This window comes from Sitophilus oryzae, unplaced genomic scaffold, assembly GCF_002938485.1.
Source record: "Sitophilus oryzae breed Bouriz unplaced genomic scaffold, Soryzae_2.0 scaffold_1246_pilon_pilon, whole genome shotgun sequence".
Taxonomy (NCBI): domain Eukaryota; kingdom Metazoa; phylum Arthropoda; class Insecta; order Coleoptera; family Curculionidae; genus Sitophilus; species Sitophilus oryzae.
In genome coordinates this window covers 81,316-106,211 of record NW_022145889.1, presented here as the reverse complement: position 1 = coordinate 106,211, position 24,896 = coordinate 81,316, and the positions used below count along the sequence as shown (strand labels likewise).

At 31.5% G+C, this 24,896-nt stretch overlaps 2 protein-coding genes across 3 annotated transcripts in view; one reads left to right on the top strand and one right to left on the bottom strand.

Annotated features, from left to right (window-relative positions):
* Positions 1 to 378: 378 nt before the first annotated feature.
* LOC115874232 (L-lactate dehydrogenase) overlaps positions 379 to 24,896 on the bottom strand; it is a 62,854-nt gene continuing 38,336 nt past the window's right edge. For both annotated transcript variants that reach the window (XM_030889328.1, XM_030889329.1), the window contains exons 5-6: positions 19,075 to 19,316; positions 379 to 1,264 (exon numbers count right to left, since the gene is read on the bottom strand). In XM_030889328.1, the coding sequence (XP_030745188.1) occupies positions 1,100 to 1,264; positions 19,075 to 19,316 (407 nt within the window). In that variant the 3' untranslated portion in view covers positions 379 to 1,099. The remainder of the gene's footprint in view (positions 1,265 to 19,074; positions 19,317 to 24,896) is intronic.
* Positions 14,858 to 16,089, top strand: LOC115874233. The gene is made up of 2 exons (XM_030889330.1): positions 14,858 to 14,971; positions 15,029 to 16,089. The coding sequence occupies exon 2, from the start codon at positions 15,140 to 15,142 to the stop codon at positions 15,740 to 15,742; it is 603 nt and encodes a 200-aa protein (XP_030745190.1). The 5' UTR covers positions 14,858 to 14,971; positions 15,029 to 15,139; the 3' UTR covers positions 15,743 to 16,089.

Genomic DNA, 24,896 nt, shown 5'->3' with positions numbered 1-24,896 from the left:
TGCTGCCAAGATTTGTTGTCATATCTCAGTTTTTTTTTGTTACTGAGCATTTTTGTATAACATCAATTTTTTATCAATAAAAACTGAATAATAAAAAATTCCAATTTTTGTAAACTTTATGCCAAATCCTCTAACCTTTGTGTAATATAATTCAGCGGTGACATTCCAAGAAATTTGCAAAAATGGAGTCACCACAATAGTATAGGCATTACTTAAGACTTAACATCTGTTAAATAAATATTTGCAAGTAAATATTATATGTGTTTATATGAATCTCTGGCATTGCCACAGACTATGCATTACCCAGAACTAACAACAAATATTTTTTAGATAGAGAAACCCTATTTTAACCCTTTTTATTAAGAAAATACAATAAAACACAGTTAAAAATCTTTATTAAAATATTCGAGCTTAGTACAATAGCATCTTTGAGAGAAAAATAGATTTAATGTATATATTTCTCAAATAATACATAGATATAAAATAAAAAAACGCTTCAAAAATATGTTATAAGTAAACTAATATGTAATAAATAAAAAAAATATATATAATAATCTCACAGCAAAACAATGACAATTGCTATTTTAAATTCCAAAAACACTAAATTAAAGAAATGCAACATATTTAAAAAATGCATTTAAATAAAGATATAATACTGAATTATTAAAAAAATATCGAACACCTATCACACAAAATTGTCACAATTTAAGCATAAGACCAGTTAATTGTGCTCACCAGACAGGAATTCTAGTAAATTATTTTACTTAATACTTAGCAACTAAAAATTATAAATAATAAAATATTGCTTATATAAATACAATCTGGCATAATACTTAAAATCAATACTATAAAATTATAATAGAGGAAAACAATACAATATTAAGAAAGCATATAAAAACATATATTAACTTAAATATTCCCCATCCATTTTTTGCGTTGATATGTATGAATATTCCTTGTTGGTTGTTTAGGTTTTACGTGAATAGAACTTGAGAGACATCTTGCATCAAAAATAACAACTAATAAACAAAAATGTCTCGTTCCTATAAAACAGCCTAATTCGACAAAAGTGTTGGAGATCCGGCCAAACAAGCATTGTTTAGAACTTCAGTCCTTTCTGGACCTCAGCCATCAGTGTTGCTGCCTTGTGGAGATTCTCTCTTTCGTCGTCGCTGAGTGGTTGGGATACTGCATGACTGATTCCCCCAGCTCCTAAAACGGCGGGAACAGAGAGGAAAACGTCGTGTTCGAGTCCGTGTAGGCCCTGGGAAAAAACAAAACATTTGCTAATGGCCGGAAGGCAAAGGTTTAGTAGACAGAGAGAAGGAAAGGAATAAAGATGAAAAAATAAGTTCCAGAGTGCTCCAGTAAATGTCTGTGTTTACACGTACAAAGTTTAGTGCAAAATTGCAGGCAACAACAATAATATTGTAAATTTCTAAGGATTGTGTTCGTTATAACATATTTACGTTCTGTGGAAGTGTTTTTGAATGTTGAATGTGTTAGGTTAGTTCTTAATAATCGATATACAACTTACGATTAAGATATATTAACTAAATATTATATTGAACATCACTATAAATATATTATACAGGGTGTCCCAGAAATAAGTGCAAGTATTTCTGCCGTGCATAGGCAAAACCTAGTAAGTCACTTACTGTCAAAATTAGGTTTTATTATCATCAGAATCTACTATATTTTTCCTTTGTGGTGATAGGCCGTTTGTGTCCTAATTCCAAAAAATAAATATTTTACAGCCTTTGGAAATTCCTAGTAAGTCCAAAAATATTACCTTTTCCAAAGGAAAAATGTAGCAAGTCGAGTTTAAAATGGAAAAAACTAGTATATTTATTTTACTATTGTAACCACAAACAAAAGTTTAATAAATTACATTGGAAAAATCTTGCAAAACAACTAACTAGATATTTCCATATTTTTGTATTGAAATTAAATTAGGTTCGACGTTAGTGTATCAACTTATATCAACTTACAAGTTCTTCCACTTTAAAGTAAAAAAAATGAATATTCTTCTTGCAATGGGTAAAACGTATTGAGTCTATTTACATACCAACCAGGCCCATACTTTGAGGAAAAAAAAACATAATCGATATAATATTTTAAATAAAACATGTTTATATTGGTAAAAATGGTAACTCAGCAGCTGCAGTATCAATATATTTTAATTAAAACATGTTTATTACTAAAAAAATGGTAACTCAGCAGTTTTAACATTACATTTTAACGAACGTCAAATAAACAAGTAAGTCTAACAAAGGAAAGTCTACGGAACGACAAAGAAACAGTTTTTGTTGTAACTCTATATAAATATACCAATATATTTAACTCATGTTAATTTTGATTCGTCGATAAATTTTCCCCAAAAATCCGTTTTAGAGCAGGCATTTTTGAAACCAAGTCGGTAAGTATCTTTTGTTTTTTCGCATCATTGACACCTCTATCAGATTGTCTAGTTTGAGGCATTGATAAATCAAACTTCGGCCTTAAAAAATCGAAAGACAAAAACTCGCTGTCTGTGTGCCTTTTTTTATAAAACATGGTTTTCGACCTCTTTCTAAACTCCACTATTTTTACATCGCTTAGCTTTGGAAAATGTTCCTCATCTTTTTTGCGCCTTTATCGACAGCCCTCTTTAAACTGATAAAATTCAGTTAAACTGGTAAAACTCATTGCAGTTTAGTAATAAAGTTTTATTTTGACGAGAAGTTTGAAGTATTAATTCATTTAAATCGTGAATATCATAAATATTATTTTTTTCTTCCATGCTTTACCAATTTGTCCATGTACTGTGTCGGCCTTCATAAAGGTATGTCCAGCTTCGAAATATTTTAGTGTTATCGATCTTGGGCCCCATTCGGCATTAACAATGCATGTTAGTGCTGCGTATAACTTCCAGTTTTTATTGTGCGCGCTACAGTTATCGCACCAAAATATGTAATTTTTAATGTCAGCAGACGTACGTTGTATCACTGCACAGTAGCTGGAAGTAACATCTTCTGCGTTTCTGCCACTAATACCCTCGTGCCACGAAACGCAGATATTCTCAAATGGCTTGTTTAGAGCTACAAAGGTTTCATTGAAAATAATCAATCTGCTGATAAAAACGGAAGTTCAAGGACATCTTTGGCAATAACAATATTTTTTGCATGTCTATAGAGTAGAGTCTGTAAGATTGATCAAACTTTCCGTCATGATCGGCTTGATTGGCAATTCTTGCTTCCGTGTATAATTAATTCGTGATGCATGTTATAGATGATGCAGACAGAACAAGCAGCAGTACCAACTTCATCAGTTTTATTACAATCTTTTTCGTATTCTTTCCACAAAGTACAAACATCGCAGACGTCTTGAGTAGGTTGATCAAATCCAATATTCTCGAGATTGAATTCATGCCTGTATTTTTCATATGAAACAGGTTCATATTTTTTGCAGAAATCTTTCCACATTTGGGTTACATTCAAGTCTGAGGATAAATATCTGCGGTTAGGAACGTGCGAGATGTTATAATGGAATACTTGCGGTTGAAATGAATTAATATGTTGTTTAAAAATGGTAGAGTCTTTTTTGTTAGTTGGAATTGATCTTTCCCTATTATCAGCGTTAACATTTAATCCCTGGGATATGTTTTGTTTAGCCTCCATACTTAAAACAAATTAAGCACTAATCACTCATTAGACCACCCACGCGATGTTACGGATTCAGCTGATTAAATGCAACTGGTTGAAACCAATATTCAAATGGAATAACCTAGCAAGTCTATCCAACGATCATTTTTTCTCGCCAAATAAGTAGTGCGGAAGGAACTTAAATTGGAAAAACATTGTAGAACAATATAAGTAAAATAAGAAAATAATTATTGGTTGTTGTCACATGTGGAAAAAGTTAGTAGAATATTTTATACCGTTTTTCCTCTGTAAAGTTAATATTTTTTATTAATATATAAATAGTAACTTGACTTACTATTTTTTTCCATAATAAAATGTCATGACTCATTAAGAAAAAAAGTAGTAAGTCCAATATTTTTTAAAATACGGTATATATGAGAAAAATAACCGAAAATACAAAAAAATCATGCTACAAAACCCCTTAAAAGTTATAAAACAAAAATCTAGTTTTATTGTTATTCTTATGGCGATACCTTGAAATACTATTCGATCCCCTGCAAACTTCTAAAAAACGGGTTACTAGGTTTTACCTTTTCACGGCAGATTTTAACTGGCAGTAAGTTCAACCCCAGAAACACGCCTATGAGGATTTTTTCGCGAAAAAAAATATTGAAAATTCGAAATTTTTTGAATTTTTTTTGGAAATTAGATTATTAAAAGATCCAGTGGTTCTCAAAATTTTAGCAAAAAATCATTTTTTCTTTTGAAATTTTCAAAGTAAAATAACTCCGTTATTTTGGACTTATTTGAAAATCGATAAAGAGAAAATATGTTTCTTTTATCGAAATCTTCTTCTTCTTCTTCTTCTTCTTTATGTACCGTCTCCATATCGGAGGTTGGCTATCATCATTGCTATTTTGACCTTGGAAGCTGGGGCCCTAAATAGGTCAGATGAATATACCCTATAGACATCATTAATATTTTTTTTAATTATCATCGTTTAATATACCCTATAGACATCACATTACACCATACCTAAATAGTAATTCTATATTATCAATGTGCAATAGACGTAAATGTCATATGTTATCATTTATTTATAAAGTTTTAAAAACCGGAAAACCACCCTATTTAAATTCACTTTTCAATTCTCATGAACATTCTTATTTTACCAGAAATGTAAATAATTTCAAAGTCCCCCAGCACAGAACTGCGGCATTTCAGAGATCTTTCAGCTTTGTAGCGATTCAATTGTGGCATCAGATTCCTAAATGCGTTCAAGAGCTTTCATATGGAAAAATTTGTAAATAGTGTCAAGTCTATATATTTAGAACAACAAAAACAAAACCGTTAGAAATTTAAACGAGTGACTAACCTGCCTGCCTGCTTTCGTCGCCTTTTAGTTTTTAATTTTAATAATAACCTGATGATTTCAACTTAATTTAACTTTTCCCTGGTGCCCTAGCCTTCCTCCTGGTCATTCCCGTTGATTGCATTCTCTTTTTTGTATTTGAGTATATTTTATGTATTTTATTTTGAATTCTTTGTATTAATCTTTGTATCATTTATGCATGTATATTTGTTTTAAATATTTACAGGGCTGTGCGACACAAAAACATTTACTGTTTTTGTTTTTGTGTATCGGTTTTTTTTATAATCGCGACACAGTCCCATTTACTTAATTTTTTCTCTTTGTTTATTGTGTATATTAATGTTTAAAAAAAAGTAAATAAACTATTTTGATTTGATTTGATTTGATTAGATGACGTGACATTAAACCATTTTCGCAGGTTTCTGAGCCAGGATATTCTTCTCCTTCCAACAGATCTTTTTCCTACAATTTTTCCCTGGATTATGAGTTGCAAAATCTTATAGCTTGGACCTCTCATGATATGGCCGAGATATTGGAATTTTCTTTTTTTCACTTCCTTGAGGATCTCTACGCCCTCCCTCATTCTTCTCAGAACCTCCACGTTGGTTACATGCTCTGTCCATGGTATTCTCAACATCCTACGGTATGTCCACATCTCGAAGGCCTCCAGTTTCCGCTCGCAAAGCTCGTTGAGGGTCCAAGCTTCCATACCATACAAAAGGACTGGGTATACATAACATTTGAGCATACGAGTTCTCAGATCTAGGCTCAAATCGCGGCTACAGAGCAGATTCTTAATCTTCACAAAGGATGCACGGGCCTTTTCAATGCGAATCTTTATTTCTGAACAATAATCCGCGGTGCAGTCGACACTTGTACCAGGTAGTCATACCTCTCTACTGTTTCGAGCTCCTCGCCTTCCGCGTACAGATGTTCATTGGGCACTCCAGTTTTAGTGACAATCATGTATTTCGTCTTCTTAACATTGAGTGTCAGACCATATTCTCGACTAGTTGTGATGACGTTATTTAACATATTCTGCAGGTCTTGCATGTTTTTAGCGAGAAGGACTCTATCAACAGCGTAGCGCAAATTGTTCAGAGGTATGCCGTTAACTAGTATTCCACCAGCATCATTTTCGAGGGCATCATTTTCGACGCACTTTGATTGAGGTACAGTTTTACTATTATTTGTATATCTCTTGTATCGAGATTTTTTCGTTCTAACGCTTCTATTAGTTGCTTGTGTACTTGATCGAATGCTTTATTATAGTCAATAAAGCAGGCATATACATTTTGATTGACATCAAGGCATCGCTGCATTAAGACATTGTAGGCAAACAAAGCCTCCCTAGTACCGAAACCATTTCTAAAGCCAAACTGAGTATCTGCTATATCTTCTTCTAATTTTCTGTATATCCTGCGGCGGATGACTTTGAGAAAGATCTTAAGTGTGTGACTCATAAGGCTGATCGTGCGGTGTTCTCCAAATCTACCACCCCTTAAAATACTTTTTTTTCTGGGACACCCTGTATAATACTATTCGCACTAAAAAGTTATATACAGGGTGTCCCAGAAATAAGTGCAGATATTTTAAGGGGTGGTATATCTGGTCAAAAGAAACATATTTTCTCTTTACCATTTTTAAAATAAATTGAAAATAACCGAGTTATTTAACTTGGAAATGTTTAAAAAATAATGGCAATATTTTGAGAACCGCTGGCGATAACCGGCTATTAGGTAAGTGTTTTTCACGAGGTCTTTCAGCTTTTTCGACGCCCTGTATTGCCAGATAGTCAAAACAAGTATATGCTATAATTAGTGAAATCTGAACTTCCTGGAATGAGTTGTTGTGTGTCGTTCATATATGGTTTATTTGTCTGATTTTGTCGATGTTCCGAATAGTGAATTCCTATCGCAATGTTAAGAGTTACTTTTTAAGTATATATAGATAGTAGTTAAAAATAAATATATGTGGTTTGTTTCTAGAATTGTTAGTAATAGACACTGATATGATTAAAATTAATCCTCGTCATTTCTTGTGTACCAATTTAAAATTACAGTGTATACAAATAATAAGTTGAATATGAATAATGTAGGATGTGGTACAACACTGCAAGATTTAGATACACCGTAGAGAAATCTCATGTGAAACAAGTGGCACTAAAAAGTTTTTTAAAATTTTCCGGAAAATTTGAAGAAAAACATAAAATTTTCAACAATTTTTTTCGCAAAAAACATCTCATAGGCGTACTTCTAGGGCCAGTTAAAATATCTGCACTTATTTCTGGAACACCCTGTATAATGACATAATAATACATAATTATTTTTGTATACAATATCATAAAAAACTGTATATTGTTTATCATAAGTGGTTAGTGCAGTTTCTACAAAATAGGATTTATGTCATTAGTGAAAAATATGATATCACCAAACCATCAGTAACCATCAAAATTGCTTTTAACATATTAGACTAATGGGACAAAGATTGCCATACAAGACATCAGCAAACATTGGTCGAAAAAAACTACTTCTAACTACTAATATAAAATCTTACTTCTAAAGGTATTGTTTGTAACTAACGTAAGATAAAAAAAACTGCTGCAAAGACGTCTAGGGAATGAAAATCGATAATTTTGGCGAGGCCAACCTTTAGACGTCATTCATTGAAAATTGACATAAAACTTGTCAAAATTAAGGCTAATTAGGGAAAGATAAAAATGATAGAACGTTTTCAGGCACACAAATCTATTTCCAAAAAATTATTTTTTTATCGAAATTAAAATCATTTTTATTCAATATAAAAATAAATTACAACCTTCTTAGGGCCATCTGGCAGTAAGCCCTATTAAAAAATTAAGAATACAGGCCAAGTAATCACGTCTTGACCTCACCAAATTTACCATCAATTGTTATTACCCAGCCGTCTTTGGCGCCGTTTTTTTAACGTTATGGTATAATTATTATAATATATATTATATATAGCATCATAATAACCACTTACTTTATAAAACTATACAATATTAATATCTAACAATTTACTACATTTTACATTTTTTTCACCACCATAAAAATTACACATTAAATCCCCTTTAATACATTCTTTATTCAAAGATATATTGAAGAATGTAATCGACCAATCTTCGACACTCAAATAGCTAAATTCAAACTTTACAGAACACCGAGATCGATGTGTCTTTTAAATTTATAGATACCTACTATAAATTGCGTTAAACTTCTTCAGATATACTCGTATTGTAACAAGAGTAAACCGCCTGTAGTTAAAATTCTAAAATAACGCAAAACCCGACGGAAAAGGACTCATTCCATTAAAATACTTTTTATTTTTTATTATATGAGAATATGTTCATACCCAAGCTTCTAGTAATATCGCTGTAAGCTTCTAAACACTAAAAATGCAGTGCAAACACATTCAAAACACAACCAAGCATAAAGCACCATGGATTTTGTTGGGCTTTAAAATGACCTATAAAAGACAGCTAGTCTAAAGAAGATCCATTTTACCATGCAGTAAATTATAACATTAATTATTATTAGTTTTAGACTCTGGAGCTAGTAATATTCAAGTGTCATTAAACAAGAAAAGCTTTCTATAATTGAATTATCTATTATCATACAATTACATAAACGCCAAAGACAGGAAGAAGTCTGATCACTCTAAAAATTGCAGAGTGACATTATTTGATGTCTGTCATTCTAGTTAAAAAGCAAATACCAATAAATGGTCTTTTCCAATCAATTTTTCAACGTAGTTTTTCAATTAATGTAAATTTTCACTGTCAACTGTAGTTATTACATTATTATTGAAAACGAATTTCATTATAGTCAAAAAATTAATTATACATAACAGTCGATAAATATTTAAATTTCTTAAATTTATTGCCAACCAAACCAGCAAACTCAAAATAGCCAACTATTTCATTCATTATTGATCGCTCCGTATAAATATGGTGCAAATATGTAAAACATAGTTTTACTGATTGTTCCAAATTAGGCAGCCGATCCAATTTAATGACACTGGAATAATATTATTAATATCTAATAATTAATAACAGTATATTTAATAAAACAATGTTTTAAAAATTAAAAGTGATTTCAGACTAATGATTATTGTGTAGTTTGTAGATCATTTTAATTTTAATAATTACTTTTCGGCGAAAAAATTATACTTAACAGCTGCTAAGCACAGAAGTAATATAAAAGAAGAATATATAGAGTTTAGAGATGTTGAAAGTAAGAATTTAAGATTAAAAAAATAAAAAATATCGAATGTACCAGTGAATAAAAAGACTAAGATAGAGGACAAATAGTATTTTATATATTATATTTTATACAAAGATGGCGGAAAAATAATGTTTTTATTTTTTATCTTGAAAACGAAAAGAGATAGACTAATAAAATGTTATGGAAGCATTACTGTTATAAAAACACACTTTCTGGTATTTTTTTAACTTTTTTAAAATGACTGGAAGGGGTTGAAATAAACTACCCCTATCATTCTTGTTAACAAAATTTAAAGAAAAATCTTACCAAACACATGCAAATGCCTTAATTTGGATAGTTTAGTTTGTTTAGAAACTTTTTTATCTCTTGTATTTTTTTGATAAAACTCACCGATTTGAAATTAAAAAATAAAATGTAAAGCATTACATGTCAGGACAAAAAACATTTTCTGATAAAGAATCTAGTGGGCTGCTGTAATTTTTTTAGGAAAAAATCTAGTCGGCAGCTGTTACTTTTAGGATGTTCCTAATATATTTTATTTGACATTACTCTACTGCAATACGTTATTATCTAGATGATTATTATTATCGTTATTATCACTAGATTCTTAATCTAAAAATGTTTTTTGTCCTGACATGTAATGCTTTACATTTTATTTTTTAATTTCTAATCGGTGAGCTTTATCAAAAAAACACAAGAGGTAAAAAAGTTACTAAACAAACTAAACTATCCAAATTAAAGCATTTGCATGTGTTTGATAAAATTTTTCTTTAAATTTCGTTAACAAGAATGATATGGGTAGTTTATTTCAACCCCTTCCACTCATTTTAAAAAAGTAAAAAAATTACCTGAAAGTGTGTTTTCATATCAGTAATGCTTCCATAAAATTTCATTAGTCTATCTCTTTTCGTTTTCAAGATAAAAAATAAAAACATTATTTTTCCGCCATCTTTGTACCGCGATATCTCCCTAATGGTTGACTTTTGACCCAACGTTTATAAAGCAAACTACCCTTTATTTTGAACAAGGAATCACCCCCTAAAGTTTTTCGCATTTGTTTTGAAACACCCTGTATATTGTATATATTAAAGTTAAAAAGACATTTCTTTGACAAATTTAAAATTTTGTGATTTAGTACGAGGCAACCTAACATAACCTAACATATATCAGAATCTCAAAATTAACTGTCATCAAACACCAAAGTTTTAGACTGCTTTGTTTAAAGCTGTACCTAAACTAATTTTTCAAGTAGACAAATGAGTTGAAAAATGGAATCAAGCCGAGAAAATTTTTGCACAATAATTTTTTACAATTATGCATTGCCGAGTTGGTTTCTGTTTTCGGCAATGAATCACCACATTAGTCGACAATTTCACGTTGCTATGGAGAATTTAAACTTGGACAGAGTAGCCTTAGCGACGATCCAAGAACTGGTCCACCAACAACGGCAGTCGCCCAGGAAAACGTATATGTTGTACGTAAGCTGATTCAAGAAAATCGACATGTCACATGTCGGGAAATTGAAGCTTCATTGGTTATTTCAAAGACCTCAATCCAAAAAATTTGACATGAAGAATTATCTGTAAAAATATTAGTTCTTCGTTGGATACCGCACCTCTTGATGGAAGAACAGAAAGCAATTCGATGAGAGTCGATGAGTGTCAAAAACAATACACCGGTTTAACACAGGAAGCTGAAAAAATATATACAGCAATGTCAGTGGTCTTGAAATCTGGATTTACTCTTATGAATCCAAACATAAACATCAATCGGCTGTTTGGATGTTCCGAGGTCAACCAAAACCGATGAAAATTATCCGTTCTGGAAATGTTTCCGAAAAGGTGGCGGCATTATCTCAAAAGCTGGTAATGTAGCAACAATTCCTGTGCAAGATCAAAGAACTGTTACTGCTGATTGGTATATATCTATTTGTTTGCCGGAAGTTATTGCTGAGTTTCGAAAAACCAACCCTCCACGACAAATGATATTCCACCATGACAATGAAAATTTCCAAATAGCTCGAAGAACAATTGACATTTTAAAGCAAGAAAACATCGAATTATTGGACCATCCTCCATACAGTTCCGACCTAAGTCCTAACGACATTTTACTTTTCCTAAAATTAAGAATGAACTGAGTGGTCAAAGATTCGAGTCCCCAGACAGTCAGTGCCTTCAAAACCGCAATTCTGATGGTACCAACGCGCGTGGAATGACTGGTTTCCAAATTAGTTCCAATAGATGCAAAAGTGCATTTCTCTGCGTGGAGGATGCTTCGGAAAATACTAGTGTTTAACAGTTATTTACTGCATTTTTCTCCCTCTATATGCAAAAGACAACCCTCGTATAAAGTTTCTGCGTTTATTTTATAATAGTTACTTTGCATAAAAGTGTATAAATCTTAAAATTGTTATTTAAGCAGCGTGCACATGATCGTTTCTAGATTTGTTTAGAATTAACTAATTAGATTTTTGTTCTTGTATTTTTGCATCTAATACTACTTGTTCAAAATAAAATACAAGTGAATTTTTCAAAATTTACTTGGTTTCTCCTGTAGCGCCTCTATATTTTTGTTAATAAATTAATTACATTAACTTATTTATTATTTAGAATTATACAGGGTGAGTTTCCTACGATGTTCTCTATGGGTATCTCGGAAACTACTGGAGATAGAGAGTCGGTTAAATGGGGAAAGAATTGCAGTTTTGTGGGGTCATAAATATGCGCCTTTCAGATTTTTGAAAAAGTTCATGGCTTACTAGATATTTCGAAAAAAAGAAATTTCGGCTATTTTAAAAATTGTCTCTAATTCCATTATAAGCTATTTTAGACAAAAAGTTTTCAGACAAAAGTTGTAGATAATCACATCCTTAATGAGACTGTGTCCTTCGTTTTTATCTAAAGCCTGTCATTTTTGACATATGACACAAACATATGTTTTTTTAAATGGACACCATAGTTGGCCATGACTTCATAAAAAGCGCCATTTTGTAAGCTTTTCAGCGATATAAGATATAATATGTTTTCTTCGAAAAATTACTGAGTTATAGCCAATTCTTATCATTTTTAAATAATTTCACTTAGTTAGCCATGGAAACAAGTTTAATCGTCTTTGCTCTCAGAAATGTGAAGCTGTCACATCGAAACTTTATAAATTAAAATAAACAAAAATTGTTAATATGAATTTTTCAAATGAAGAAAAGCGTGTAGGATTATTGGTTCAACTTTTTTTAACCATACATTTTCGAGGATACGTTGACCGGTGAACGTTACGTTTTTTAGAGAACGGTTTTTAAGACATGTTAGAAAAGTTAAATTTAGTTATAGCCAATTTTTATCTTTCTTGACTAATTTCACTTAGATTGCATGGTATTCTTATTCTGTTATGATTTGTAACTTATAAAAAGTCAGAATATATTACTAAACGGTTCTTTACAATTTACATTACACAAACTAAAACTTAAAAAATAATATCACTACATACACTTTAAGTTATTTTAGAAAATGTTCAAAAAATCCGCCATTGTTTTGAGTTGCATCTTTTTAAAACTGAATTACTACCTATTCTCATAGAAGAACCGGTCGACTTAATTAAACTTCTTTCGTACCTCCACTTCTAGTGCCTCTCTTAATTCATAAGTTCTTTTGTAAACCTTATTGTTACCTATACCGCATAAAAAATTCTAAAATGGATCGGTCAGGTGATCGGGGAGGCCCATGCAATTAGTCCACCTCTTCCTATCCCTGCGTTTGTATAATTATGATATAAATAATTTTTAACATTTCTCTCGTTATGGGGGGTGGGGGGTGATGTGTCATAATAAAAGTCATGTTGGAACCACTATATTGATGCGCGAGTATCTACACGCTTTTCTTCATTTGAAAAATTCATATTTACAATTTTTGTTTATTTTAATTTACAAAGTTTGGATGTGACAGCTTCACATTTCTGAGAGCAACAGCGATCGAACTTGTTTCCATGGCTCACTAAGTGAATTTGTTTAAAAATTATAAGGATTGGCTATAACCCAGTAATTTTTTGAAGAAAAGATATTATAGCTTATATCACTAAAAAGCTTAAAAAATGGCGCTTTTTATGAAGTCATGGCCAACTATGGTTTCCATTTATAAAAACCTAAGTTTGTGTCATATGTCAAAAATGACAAGCTTTAGAAAAAACGGAGGACACTATCTCATTAAGGATGTGATTATCTACAACTTTTATCTGAAAACTTTTTATCTAAAATAGCTTATAATGGAATTAGGGACAATTTTTAAAATAGCCGAAATTTGTTTTTTCGAAATATCTAGTAAGCCATGAACTTTTTCAAAAATCTGAAAGGCGCATATTTATGACCCCACAAAACTGCAATTCTTTCCCCATTTAACCGACTCTGTATCTCCAGTAGTTTCCGAGATACCCATAGAGGACATCGTAGGAAACTCACCCTGTATGTTTTAATGGATTCTAATTTTTATTGATAGAAGATAGAGCATAAAACAAATTTGGGAAATTATTCAGTGCACCCTATTTTATATTTTTAACAAGCTAGAAAATAAGTCCATTGAGAAATCAAATTTCGAGTCAGTCTTAATAAAACCCCTTTACGGTCTCGTCAATTTTTTTTGTTTGATATGCTCCTTTCTTAGTCTCTTTATACGCTGGAATTTACTGCATGCTCTGTATAGGTACTACCCTAACAAACAACTGACAAATCATTTATATTAATAGCAGAGATGTCAATAACTTCTAAAAATCTTAAGTACTTGGTTTACAAAAAATATATTTTATTAAATTAGCTATCTCAGTTGGTACTTTAAGGACCGGGTCCGGCAATAGTGCGTCGGGCATCTGTAGATCCTAGAATAAAAAACTTGGGAATTTTGTTTAACTGGAAATTTAATGTATGTACTAGGATCTATTTGAGAAAAATATTTTAACTTCTATAGGGTGGCTCAAAAAAGTGTGAGTGGATCGGAATGATTTTTTTGAATGGAATACCCTGTCAATTATTGCATTTTTGGCCTACTTTCAGATCAATTTACATAATCCTAAGAGAGATATTAATAAATAAACAAAAAATATATATTTCAGCCCTGCTTAAAAAAATCATTAAAAATACAAGAACTGTCCTGAAATCAAAACTATATTAGGTATTTACTTTAGCTGCTCTGTACTTACTTTGCTAGAAATATGGTAATCGTAAATCATTCAGGATGTTCAAAATTCTACTGCAAACTTTTTAAAATATAAAATAAATTTTCTTCGTTTTTTTTTAAAGAATACCTTGTATATTATTTTTTCAGTAGATGGAGAATTAAAAAATGAACATTTTTTGTATTTAAAGTATTTCAACATTTTTAACAATTTTGCAGATATTCGCGGTTTTATATTCCATATGGCATTTTCCACAGTAAATTTTTATCACAGCCACCCAATGATTTTCTCTCGTATTTTACCCTTGAAAGAGCCATATGAAAGAGCCATAAATAAATCGCTGTACTTAAACTGCCATTAAACGGTAGCCTACTGAAATGCCGTTAATAGATATGACGTCGTTGATGTGACGCACTTGACGGCTTTTTAATGCTTTGGTTAAAATGCCGTCGAACGTTCAAGAAAGTACTGGTAAAATTGTTACTTTACAAGATTTAACAAATATGAAGATATCCGATCAATCAAGAAAAGAAAACTTAGATGACTGCTTAAAAATATACTTAAAGCTAAATACGGTAAACTAAAATATTCTATTATCGTCTTATTAGTCCCAATAACTACTCTGTTTTCAGGTGCCAATGTAGCTGTTTTGCGAGACGAAGACAATAATTTCAGAGGACTTTTCATTCAAAATCCAAACATGAAAAGTACAATGAAGGCTTTTCCTGAATTTCTTGCAGTAGATGCTACATATAAATTATGATGATGCAGTTGTATTTGAAAGTAAAAATCAGTCTTCTGTGGAACACTCTGAGGTTTGTGACGAGACAGACCTTCAAGACAGAAACAATATGAGTGAAGCGCTCATATTAGATAATAAAAATATATCAACTCTTGGTCAGTCACCTGTGGAAGCACCTGAGTTTTGTAACGAGCTGGTTATAGAGGAGGAACTGACACGAGATGAAGCGCATCAACTTTCCTATATTAGTGATTCAGTTTTAAATGACGTCAACAAACAGTCCCATCAAATAGTTGATGTCAATGATTTCGCTTTGACAACAATTAAGATGCCTGTTTCAATAAAAAAACGAGGACGTCCAAAAGGACAGGACTTAACAGTCATAGGACCATCAAAGAAAAAGAAAAGATGTACTGTAGCATTTGCTAAACAATCCTATCATGAAAAACAAAATGTAATCCTGAATTGCTTCGTTAAGGATCGTAACATCGTTAGAGACATTACAAATGGGAAATTTCTTGAAACTGTAGACCTTAAAATGCTCCCCGAAGAAATATCACATGCCGTTCTTGATGAGGCTGCTGATATCCACATGATAAGGTAAGTGTAGCGATACCTAATAATTACCAAATTAATAACTAATAATGTAAATTACGATTTTTAGAAGTTTTTACACCGAGAAAGCCTTTGAAAAAATAACCAATCTAGTTGAGCAGAAACGACTTCAACAAAGTTGGTTTTGTTCTGTGTGCAGTGAAGACACGCAGAAAAATCATGTCACTTTGTTGCAGTAGATGCCTTCTATGGAGACATATCCGTTGTGCAGGATTGACTAAGCGACCTAAATCAAAACTGTGGTTTTGCAGAGAATGCTATCTGTAGCATTATTTTTAAGTTGACGTAGTATTATTTTTAAGTTGTCAGTTCATAATTTGCAATAAAAACCTGAAAACCAATGCCATATATTATTTTTAAGTTGTCAAATATATTTTCAAACCTACAACGGCAACATATGCGTCTACCTACATACACCGTTCCAAGTTAATTTTATTCAGAATAAGCCATACAACATTACATTACAAATTATTAAGTATTAATCAGTAGCCTACTCTGCATTAACGATTAACGGCATTTTAGTATGCGACCGTTCGACGGCATTTTAACCAAAGCATTAAAAAGCCGTCAAGTGCGTCACATCAACGACGTCAAACCTATTAACGGCATTTCAGTAGGCTACTGTTTAACGGCAGTTTAAGTACAGCCTAAATAAATATAGGTAATGTGTGTATCTGCGAAACCATTAAAATTTTGAAATACTTTAGATACAAAAATTTTTCGTTTTTAACTCTTCATTTAATAAAAAGAAATAAATAAAAATTATTTTATATTTTAGAAACTTTGGCGTAGAATTGTAAACACCATGTATAATTTAAGATTACCCTATTTATAGCTAGACCATCTAAAGTAAATACCTAATATAGTTTTGATTTCAGGGCAGATCTAGTATTTGTAATAATTTTTTTAAGGATGGTTGAAAAATATAATTTTTTATATATTTTGAAATATTTTTAAAAATATTGAAATATATTTACTCATATCTTAAGATTATGTAAAATGATCAGAAAGGAAGCCAAAAATGCAATAATATACAGGGTGTCCCATTTAAAAAAACCATCCCGATCCACCCACTAGTGATGGGTTGTTATTTAACTATCTGTTATTTTATAACAATTATTTATAAATAACATAACGCAACCGTTACTACTTCTAAAAAATAACAGATATAAAATAACGACACGTAGAGATCGGCCGCTCGTGAAACGAAAAACGAAGTCGCCGCTCTACACCACCACGAAATTCTATGCTGCTCGAAGCAATTCAAAAAACAACTAGTATGGATGGAAAACATGTTATTTCATCAACCATCGATACAGGCGGCGAGACAACGGACAACGGAGTGGGGAAAGCGCTACGGCGAACGTAGCTGCTTCGGTCGAAACCGTCGATGGTCGTATTGGGTTGCAACAGCTTAAAAATAATAGGATATAAAAGCAGCAGGTTTTTGAAACAGTTGCGGGCATAACGCCTGGCGGTCGAGATAACAGGAGTGGGAAAGAAACGCTGCTGCATCGGTCGATTGTCGATGGAGGCTCGCAACGGGTTGGAGAAGCAGTCATTTTAGATATGTTGTTTTTCAACCTGTTAAGAGCATAACAGGGCGGCGGTTAAGATAATCGGAGTGATGGAGGTTTGAAACAGGTTGGGGAATAACGCATCAGTTGTTTTAGATACATTCTGTTTCAACCTGTTACGAGCATAACGGACGGAGGTCGAGATATTATGGCGCTGTATGTTTCAGTACTTACTTATTAAGTTTCAATATTTAGGTATTTATTTAGGAATAATATTTTAAGATTTTTTAAAAATGTATACAGGGTGTTTGGAAAAATCTGGTCATTGATTAATCACGATCCTGCTTAAAGCACTTGACGTAAAAAGCTGACTTTTGGAAAACGGATTGACTTTAGTGTGTAGAGGTTCGATAAGAAGGGATTTTTCGAAACTCGAATTCTAAGGGGGTGAAACTACTCTCAAATATTAGAATATTTTTTATTTAAAAACCGGTGAGTTTTTCGGAAAAACTCTTAAAACATGTATATTTTATTATGTTTTACATATTTTAAGATTTTTTAAAAATATATACAGGGTGTTTCATAAAATATGACCATTGAGTAATCACTATTCTGCTTAAACTGATTGACGTTTAAAGCTGATTTTTGGCAAACGGATTGACTGTGGGGTTTAGGTTCGATAAGGAGGGGTACTCAATCGAATCTCAAATTCCAACAGGGTGAAACGCCCCTCTAATATTACAATATTTGTTATTTAAAAAACGGTTAGTCTTTCGGGAAAACGCCTGGATACGCATAATTTATTTTGTTTTTTTTACATATTTTGAAATTTTTTAAAAAATCATACAGGGTGTTCTAAAAAGTTGAGTAATTGATTAACCACGATTCTGCTTAAACTGCTCGACGTTAGAAAGCTTATTTTTGGCAAATGTGAGAAAATTTTATCCAGTTTGTATGTTAATGGAAATTTTGTTTTTTGCTTTACATCACCATTAGAAATTATTAATTCGACGCGAACGAAGTCGCGGGTACACGCTAGTTTAAGTGTAAAATTAATTCGAACTCTAGTGTGTAGTTGGTTTACTTATGAAAAATATACTACACATTTTCTTATATTGCTATTTTTTGACCGCCAATGTTAAAATCATAACTAAGAGCTTCTCGCCCGTCGAGTGAGATGCACCCTGTACACTGCTACGCAATTCAGGATCTACCCGGATCGAGGGGCAGGGCGTAGGTAGATCGGAATGTATAGGTATAGACGAGTGGCAGAATTTTGGTTTTTTTTATATCGCAATTTGTAAACAGCGCTTATTTGTAAACAACCACCGTTTTTAGAGAGGTATTTTAGATAACAATCGATATTTAGAAATGTTTTGACACCCTGGAAATACTACCACCGAGCACGTCATTTTTGCAACTTGCAACTGCGTTAATACGCCTGGCGGTGACCGCCTCATACTCTTTCAGATATTTAGCAGTAAAATAAAGAAACCTGTTATTTTTAAGCTGTTATTTTAAGCTGTTTTTTATAAATAACTATAACAGTTTCAACTGTTATCTAAAAATAACAGTTTTGCCCATCACTACCACCCACACATTTTTGAGCCATCCTATAGAAGCTAAAATATTTTCCTGAAACACATTCTCGTACATACTTTAGGAGTGCACTTAATCAAAATTCTCTAGTTTTTTATTCTAGGAGCTACAGATGACCGACGCACTTTTGCCGGACCCTGTATAAAGTAAAACGTAAATATAATTGATATGTCGATTGAACTACCCAACCCTCAAACGACCTTACCTTCACGTATGTAGAAACGGCATGAACGTTATTCGAATTTCTCAAAATGCTGGACGCCAACGAAGCTACACTAAGGCCGATGGCCCAGGAAGTGTAACCTTTTAGCTTGATGACGTCGTATGCGGAGTTGACCACTTGTTTGTGGATGTCTTTCCAATTTTCGGGATCGTTTTCCGTTCCAACGGCAGGGTTCAATTCCCTCAGTCGAACACCGGCAACGTTGACTCCTGACCAAATGGCGACTGAAAAGGAAAATAGTTTTGTGAAATTTTTGGCGAATGCGCACAGAAAAAAAACCAATATTTTTAATTTTTAAACTAAGAACATGAAAATTCTTGAAAATATATGCTTCCATTAAGAATCTTTTTCTCTACTTAAGACATTATTCTTCAAATAAGAATTTCAGTTGTTTTAATGTTAGAAAAATATATTTTTAAAAGATTTACATTGTTTTAAAAATATATGCTTTTAATGAAGAATTCTGTTATACTTCGTTATAGTTACATGTTTTTTTTGGATTTAAATATATTCTAATTTTCAAACAATAATAAAGTAATTTTAATACCAGAATATGATATTTTTAATAAAAAAATATCATTTTACGAACTAAAGCGAAATTATATAACAAAAATATTTTATCCAAGAATAATAATATCTAAATTAGATTGTTTTAATATTAAGAATATAATTTTTCTTAAATGAAGTAAATATATTTTTTTCCATAGCAACTGTTAAAATTGCCTTATATCTATCAAAATATACTCTGTTTTTTTTTCTCAAGTAAGATTTCGACAGACGACGACAGAAAAAAAGCAGATGACATCCATACCAATCTATTTATTCCACTAAAAAAAGTTTCTAATATTTTTTAAGTTAACTATGGATGGATTTATATATAAATCCGTCATGCGTTGTCTTTTGTTGTTTTTAACCAGTTTTATTGGTTTATTTTAAAAATGACAGATCATATTTTGAATATTACTGGAGTGACGGAACGATGAACGAATCTCGAACGCAGATGCGTATGAACTGGCCTTTAGGTTTTTGAGGCTTGTCAAAATCTTGTCAAATTAGTGGTTAACATTTTTTGTCAAATTATGTCAAATACACTGCGTTTTGGAAGATAATGTATTTTGATTCGTGTTATTACGTGTATTTTGTGTCTTTTGAAATTAAGTGAAGGAAGAATTGGGGGCAAATTAACTGTAGACTCAGAGGACAGTTTATAGTTAATATTCGGTACCCATCAGGTAGAGAGTTTTATACACCGATAAAGTTACCATTAATAAAGTTTGTATATGGTTTGTATACTATCTCGTCGGACATAAAAACTACTGGGCTTCGGTGAACTATCCTGACACACGATTTTTCCTAGAAAATGAAGCTTATGTTACCTTAAAATGAATTTCTGGGATTATTTGACTAAAATCTGATGTGGAAAAACACGTTTCACATAAAAAACATTCTTAAAAATGTTGTTATTTTATTTTTATAGCAAAATACAGTGTGTTGCATACAAGAAACTTTATTTTATATAATTACGCATGTACGAAATACCTATGAAACATTGAAAACCGACGTTATGCCACGATCCACGATGGTTTTTGCAGTTCACAGTTCACAGCACAGCTTTTTAAATTTTTAATGCCACTTTTTCACAGTTATCACCGGTTGAAGTAAATAAAACTTGAATTAAACTCACAAGATAGCAATAATTACTTTGAAAATGGATGCTATAAACACATTTCGGAATTTCTTTAATGAAAGCGGTTTAGATTTTGAAAGATTATTATGATTTTTGAAGATTCCGACTTTGACAAGAGAAAATTATTTCTGTTTTTGTTTGCCGTTGTTCATAGCGACCGCTATAGCAGCGCCAGATCGCGTATAACGGTCGCGATCCAAAATAATTTCGCGGCCCAAAATTTTTACGGGCTTTCCAATCTAAACTTGTTGCATTTATCTATGCGATAAAGTTACCATTAATAAAGTTTGTATATGGTTTGTATACTATCTCGTCGAACATAAAAACTACTGGGCTTCGGTGAACTATCCTGACACACGATTTTTCCTAGAAAATGAAGCTTATGTTACCTTAAAATGAATTTCTGGGATTATTTGACTAAAATCTGATGTGGAAAAACACGTTTCACATAAAAAACATTCTTAAAAATGTTGTTATTTTATTTTTATAGCAAATTCCATAACCGATAACGAAAGAGTCGCGGATTTGTTTATATCCGTTTCTATGTTTACGCTGACAGTAGTGAAGGTCGAGTTTTGACAAATATTGCGAATTGATACATGGTTGTCAGATCAGCTAGTAAATTATCCGGAAATTCATGCATCTGTTTTTAAGGAAAAAAATGACGTCATAGGTTTTAAAATGTTTTTTTTTTAATACGAATTAGGGTAAGCTATCACTTTGGTGCAACAAGTGGATTATTTTAAAGCAATTTTTCTGAAATAAAATTTGCAATGAAGTTTTGTCATTAGGCACAATTAGATTAGCCTGGTTATTTGGAGGGTGTTAATGCATTGGTTAGCCTGGTTATTTGGGGGGTGTTAATGAAATGGATAGGTGGTTATTTGGTGGGGTTGGTTGCTTAAGCGTGTTTTGATTGCTTTTGTTTCGTTCTTGTTGTTTTTTTTTAGTTTTCCCATTCACACATTACCAACGCATTTTTATTATTAAAAATAACTATTTTTTCAAAATAAAAATAAAAAACAGAAAAAGAAAATTCAGTGGAACTGGCAACATTGCTTTTCCTTCTGACGCTGTCATGTTAAATCAAGTGTGAAAATTCTCCATAACGTCAAATATGTGTCAAAAACGACTAAAATTAAATTACAATATTTTAAAATTCTGTGCATAATCTCCATTTATTTTTATTTAAAACTACTATTAAAAATGGTTACTTTTTGATAAAAAAAAAGAAAAATGCAAAAATCGTGTGTCAGGATAGTTCACCGGACCCAAACTACTGAAACTTAAAACTGGAGTAGCTGTAAAATAACATCACACGATAGGTAAATAATGGATTTTAGTACAACCCTTGTACAATATTACAAATATAGCTAGAGACGTGAGAAATATAAAATAAGAGACGCCCCTCGATGCGCAGTGGACAGCCCACAAATTTGCTTGAATCAGATTTTTCGTAGCGTAACTGCATCTCTCTTCCGCCGAAAAAATAATGTCAAAAGGTACTGGTTTAAAAAAAAATAAGATTAAAGTTAATTGATCAACTTTTAAGGTATAAAATTTGGCTAGTATTGTTATTAATAAAATATTTTGTTTTATTTATTCCTGTGGAATATTACGAATTTTTATTTGCACATAAGTTATATTGATAAATATAATAATAAATGCAGGAAGTTTCTTGAAGCTAGAAAATAAGGAATAGTTATTTTTTATATTTTTTTTTTGTATGTGGTGTTTGGTTTTTTATTTTTTGTATTAACACATACCGTAATTTTTTTTAAATAAAGTTACCCGATTAGATTTTTTCAGTTTTATACAGTTTTTTTTCACAATATTTTGAAGTAATCATTTGTCACTCAAATTTTAAATATATTAATTGTGAAAACATTTCAAAGCACCTTTTTACGTAGAATTTAATGGTTTAAGTATAATTTTTAAAATTCATAATTTAAGAGTTATCAACAGAAAAATTGATTTTTATTTGCGACACCCTCTATATTTTTAATTAGCTTTAAAGAATTTAAAATTACCTTTCCAAAAATATAGCACACTTGATATTTTGTTATAATCCCCTTCGAAATACAGAATTTTTAAAAGTTCGCCACTTTTAACTAGTAGGCTTTGGACCCCTTATTGATGATATGCCCTTAATGGAACTCGAAAACATATTTTTCCAGCAAGACGACTGAACGCTGAAGTTATCAGCAAATTTTTGCAGCCAATTTCAAGAATAATTGAATAACTAACCAAGATCCCAAACTTTGGCCGTCGAGGCCGCCTGACTTAGTGCCCATGGATCTAATCCTATGGATATATTTGCGGAAGAATAAAGGTTCCTTATTCCGTATAATCTAGACAAGAATTAGAAATACTTAGCAGTTATGAGAGGGTATCTTTCACCCCCACTGAGTTAATGAATTCTGCGAGAAATGTTCAAAAACTGCCCCGTCTGTCCATAACAGAAGACGGTTGATATGTCGAACACCTGTAGCAAAATCTCATGTCTTGGTTTGCTATTTATTTTATTGTTATTAGATATAGTTTAAATGTGTTGATGTTGGTTAAATATATTTTAAATTGTTATAAAATTCTGCATCTCTCATAACAAATATTATTTTCGTTTTAATTGATGCTCACAGCTTGAATTTTTTGCATTATAGCCGGTGCCGTTCAAAGCCTACTCATTTAAAGCGGGCAAATTTTTATATATTCTCTATCTCGAAGAGGAATCGAGCAAAATATCAAGTGTGTTATATTTTTGGAAAGGTAATTTTAAATTCTTTTCAATAAACTAAAAATATACAGGGTGTCCCATATAAAAAATCAAATTTTCTGTTGATAATTCTTAAATTATTAATTTAAAAAAATATATACTTAAACCATTAAATTCTACGTAAAAAAGTACTTTGGAAATGTCTTCATAAAAATACAAAATTTTCCATAGCAAAAAAGTTACAGCGATTTATATAAAATGCATTTTTTTGAAAAACACCCCGTAACTCCGAAACGGTAACAGATATCGATATGCGGTTTTCACCATCATGTTTTTGACAAAAATTGAGGTCCAGATACCAATATTAGTTTTTGTCTATTTCCTATAGAAAAGGGTGTTTCCATTTAAAAGCGTCGAATTTGACCCACCCTGTACATAAGTTATATTGATAAATATAATAATAAATGCAGGAAGTTTCTTGAAGCTAGAAAATAAGGAATAGTTATTTTTTATATTTTTTTTGTATGTGGTGTTTCGTTTTTTATTTTTTGTATTAACACATACCGTAATTTTTTTTTTAAATAAAGTAACCCGATTAGATTTTTTCAATTTTATACAGTTTTTTTTCACAATATTTTGAAGTAATCATTTGTCACTCAAATTTTAAATATATTAATTTCCTGCGATGCGTTCCAATTGTACCAACTTATGTTTTTATAAAATAAAATTAACTACTTTGAAATTAAAATGACAGACACATCTATCCCTGCATCTATCACTGTCAAGGATTTTATCGTTGGACAGACTATAGTAGATAAAATAGTACTTTAACCGCAAAGGTAGATTAAATGATACTTTAACAGCGAGGATATAAAATACAATACTTTATTTCGCCTCGCACGTTTTTTAATTGCTTCCATTTTTGAAAATTTTTGTATTCCTTTTCATAAGTTATTCGGGATTTAAATGGAAGTAGTTTGGATATGGCGTTTGTCGCCTCAGCCTGAATATCTGTTGGTAATTTACTTATTTCGTTTTGAGCCATTTCTGGCTCCAATTCAATCAGCAATCGACACGACAGAGAATTAAAAAATATTGACTCAAAACTGACAACTAAAGAGATAGCTTTATTTATTTGTCAAATTACAAAGAAACCAAAGCCAACCCAGCACAATATTTTTTCTACTCGTAATAAATTCCTTGAAATAATAATTTCTGAATATTTTTTAAAACGTAACTCGCTATGGAAAAAATATTGTTTTATACACGACGATAAAATTGCATTATCGTCTCCCGAAATTAATTCACTCGCGAATTAACACACTCGTGAATTAATCTTTTCGGTCAACGATAAAATGCTATTTTATCGTCTTGTATAAAAAATAACTATTCTTGAATGGAAGC

Coding starts and splice junctions, on each gene's coding strand:
- LOC115874233 (XM_030889330.1), top strand. CDS start 15,140: ATGCTACATATAAATTATGATGATGCAGTTGTATTTGAAAGTAAAAAT.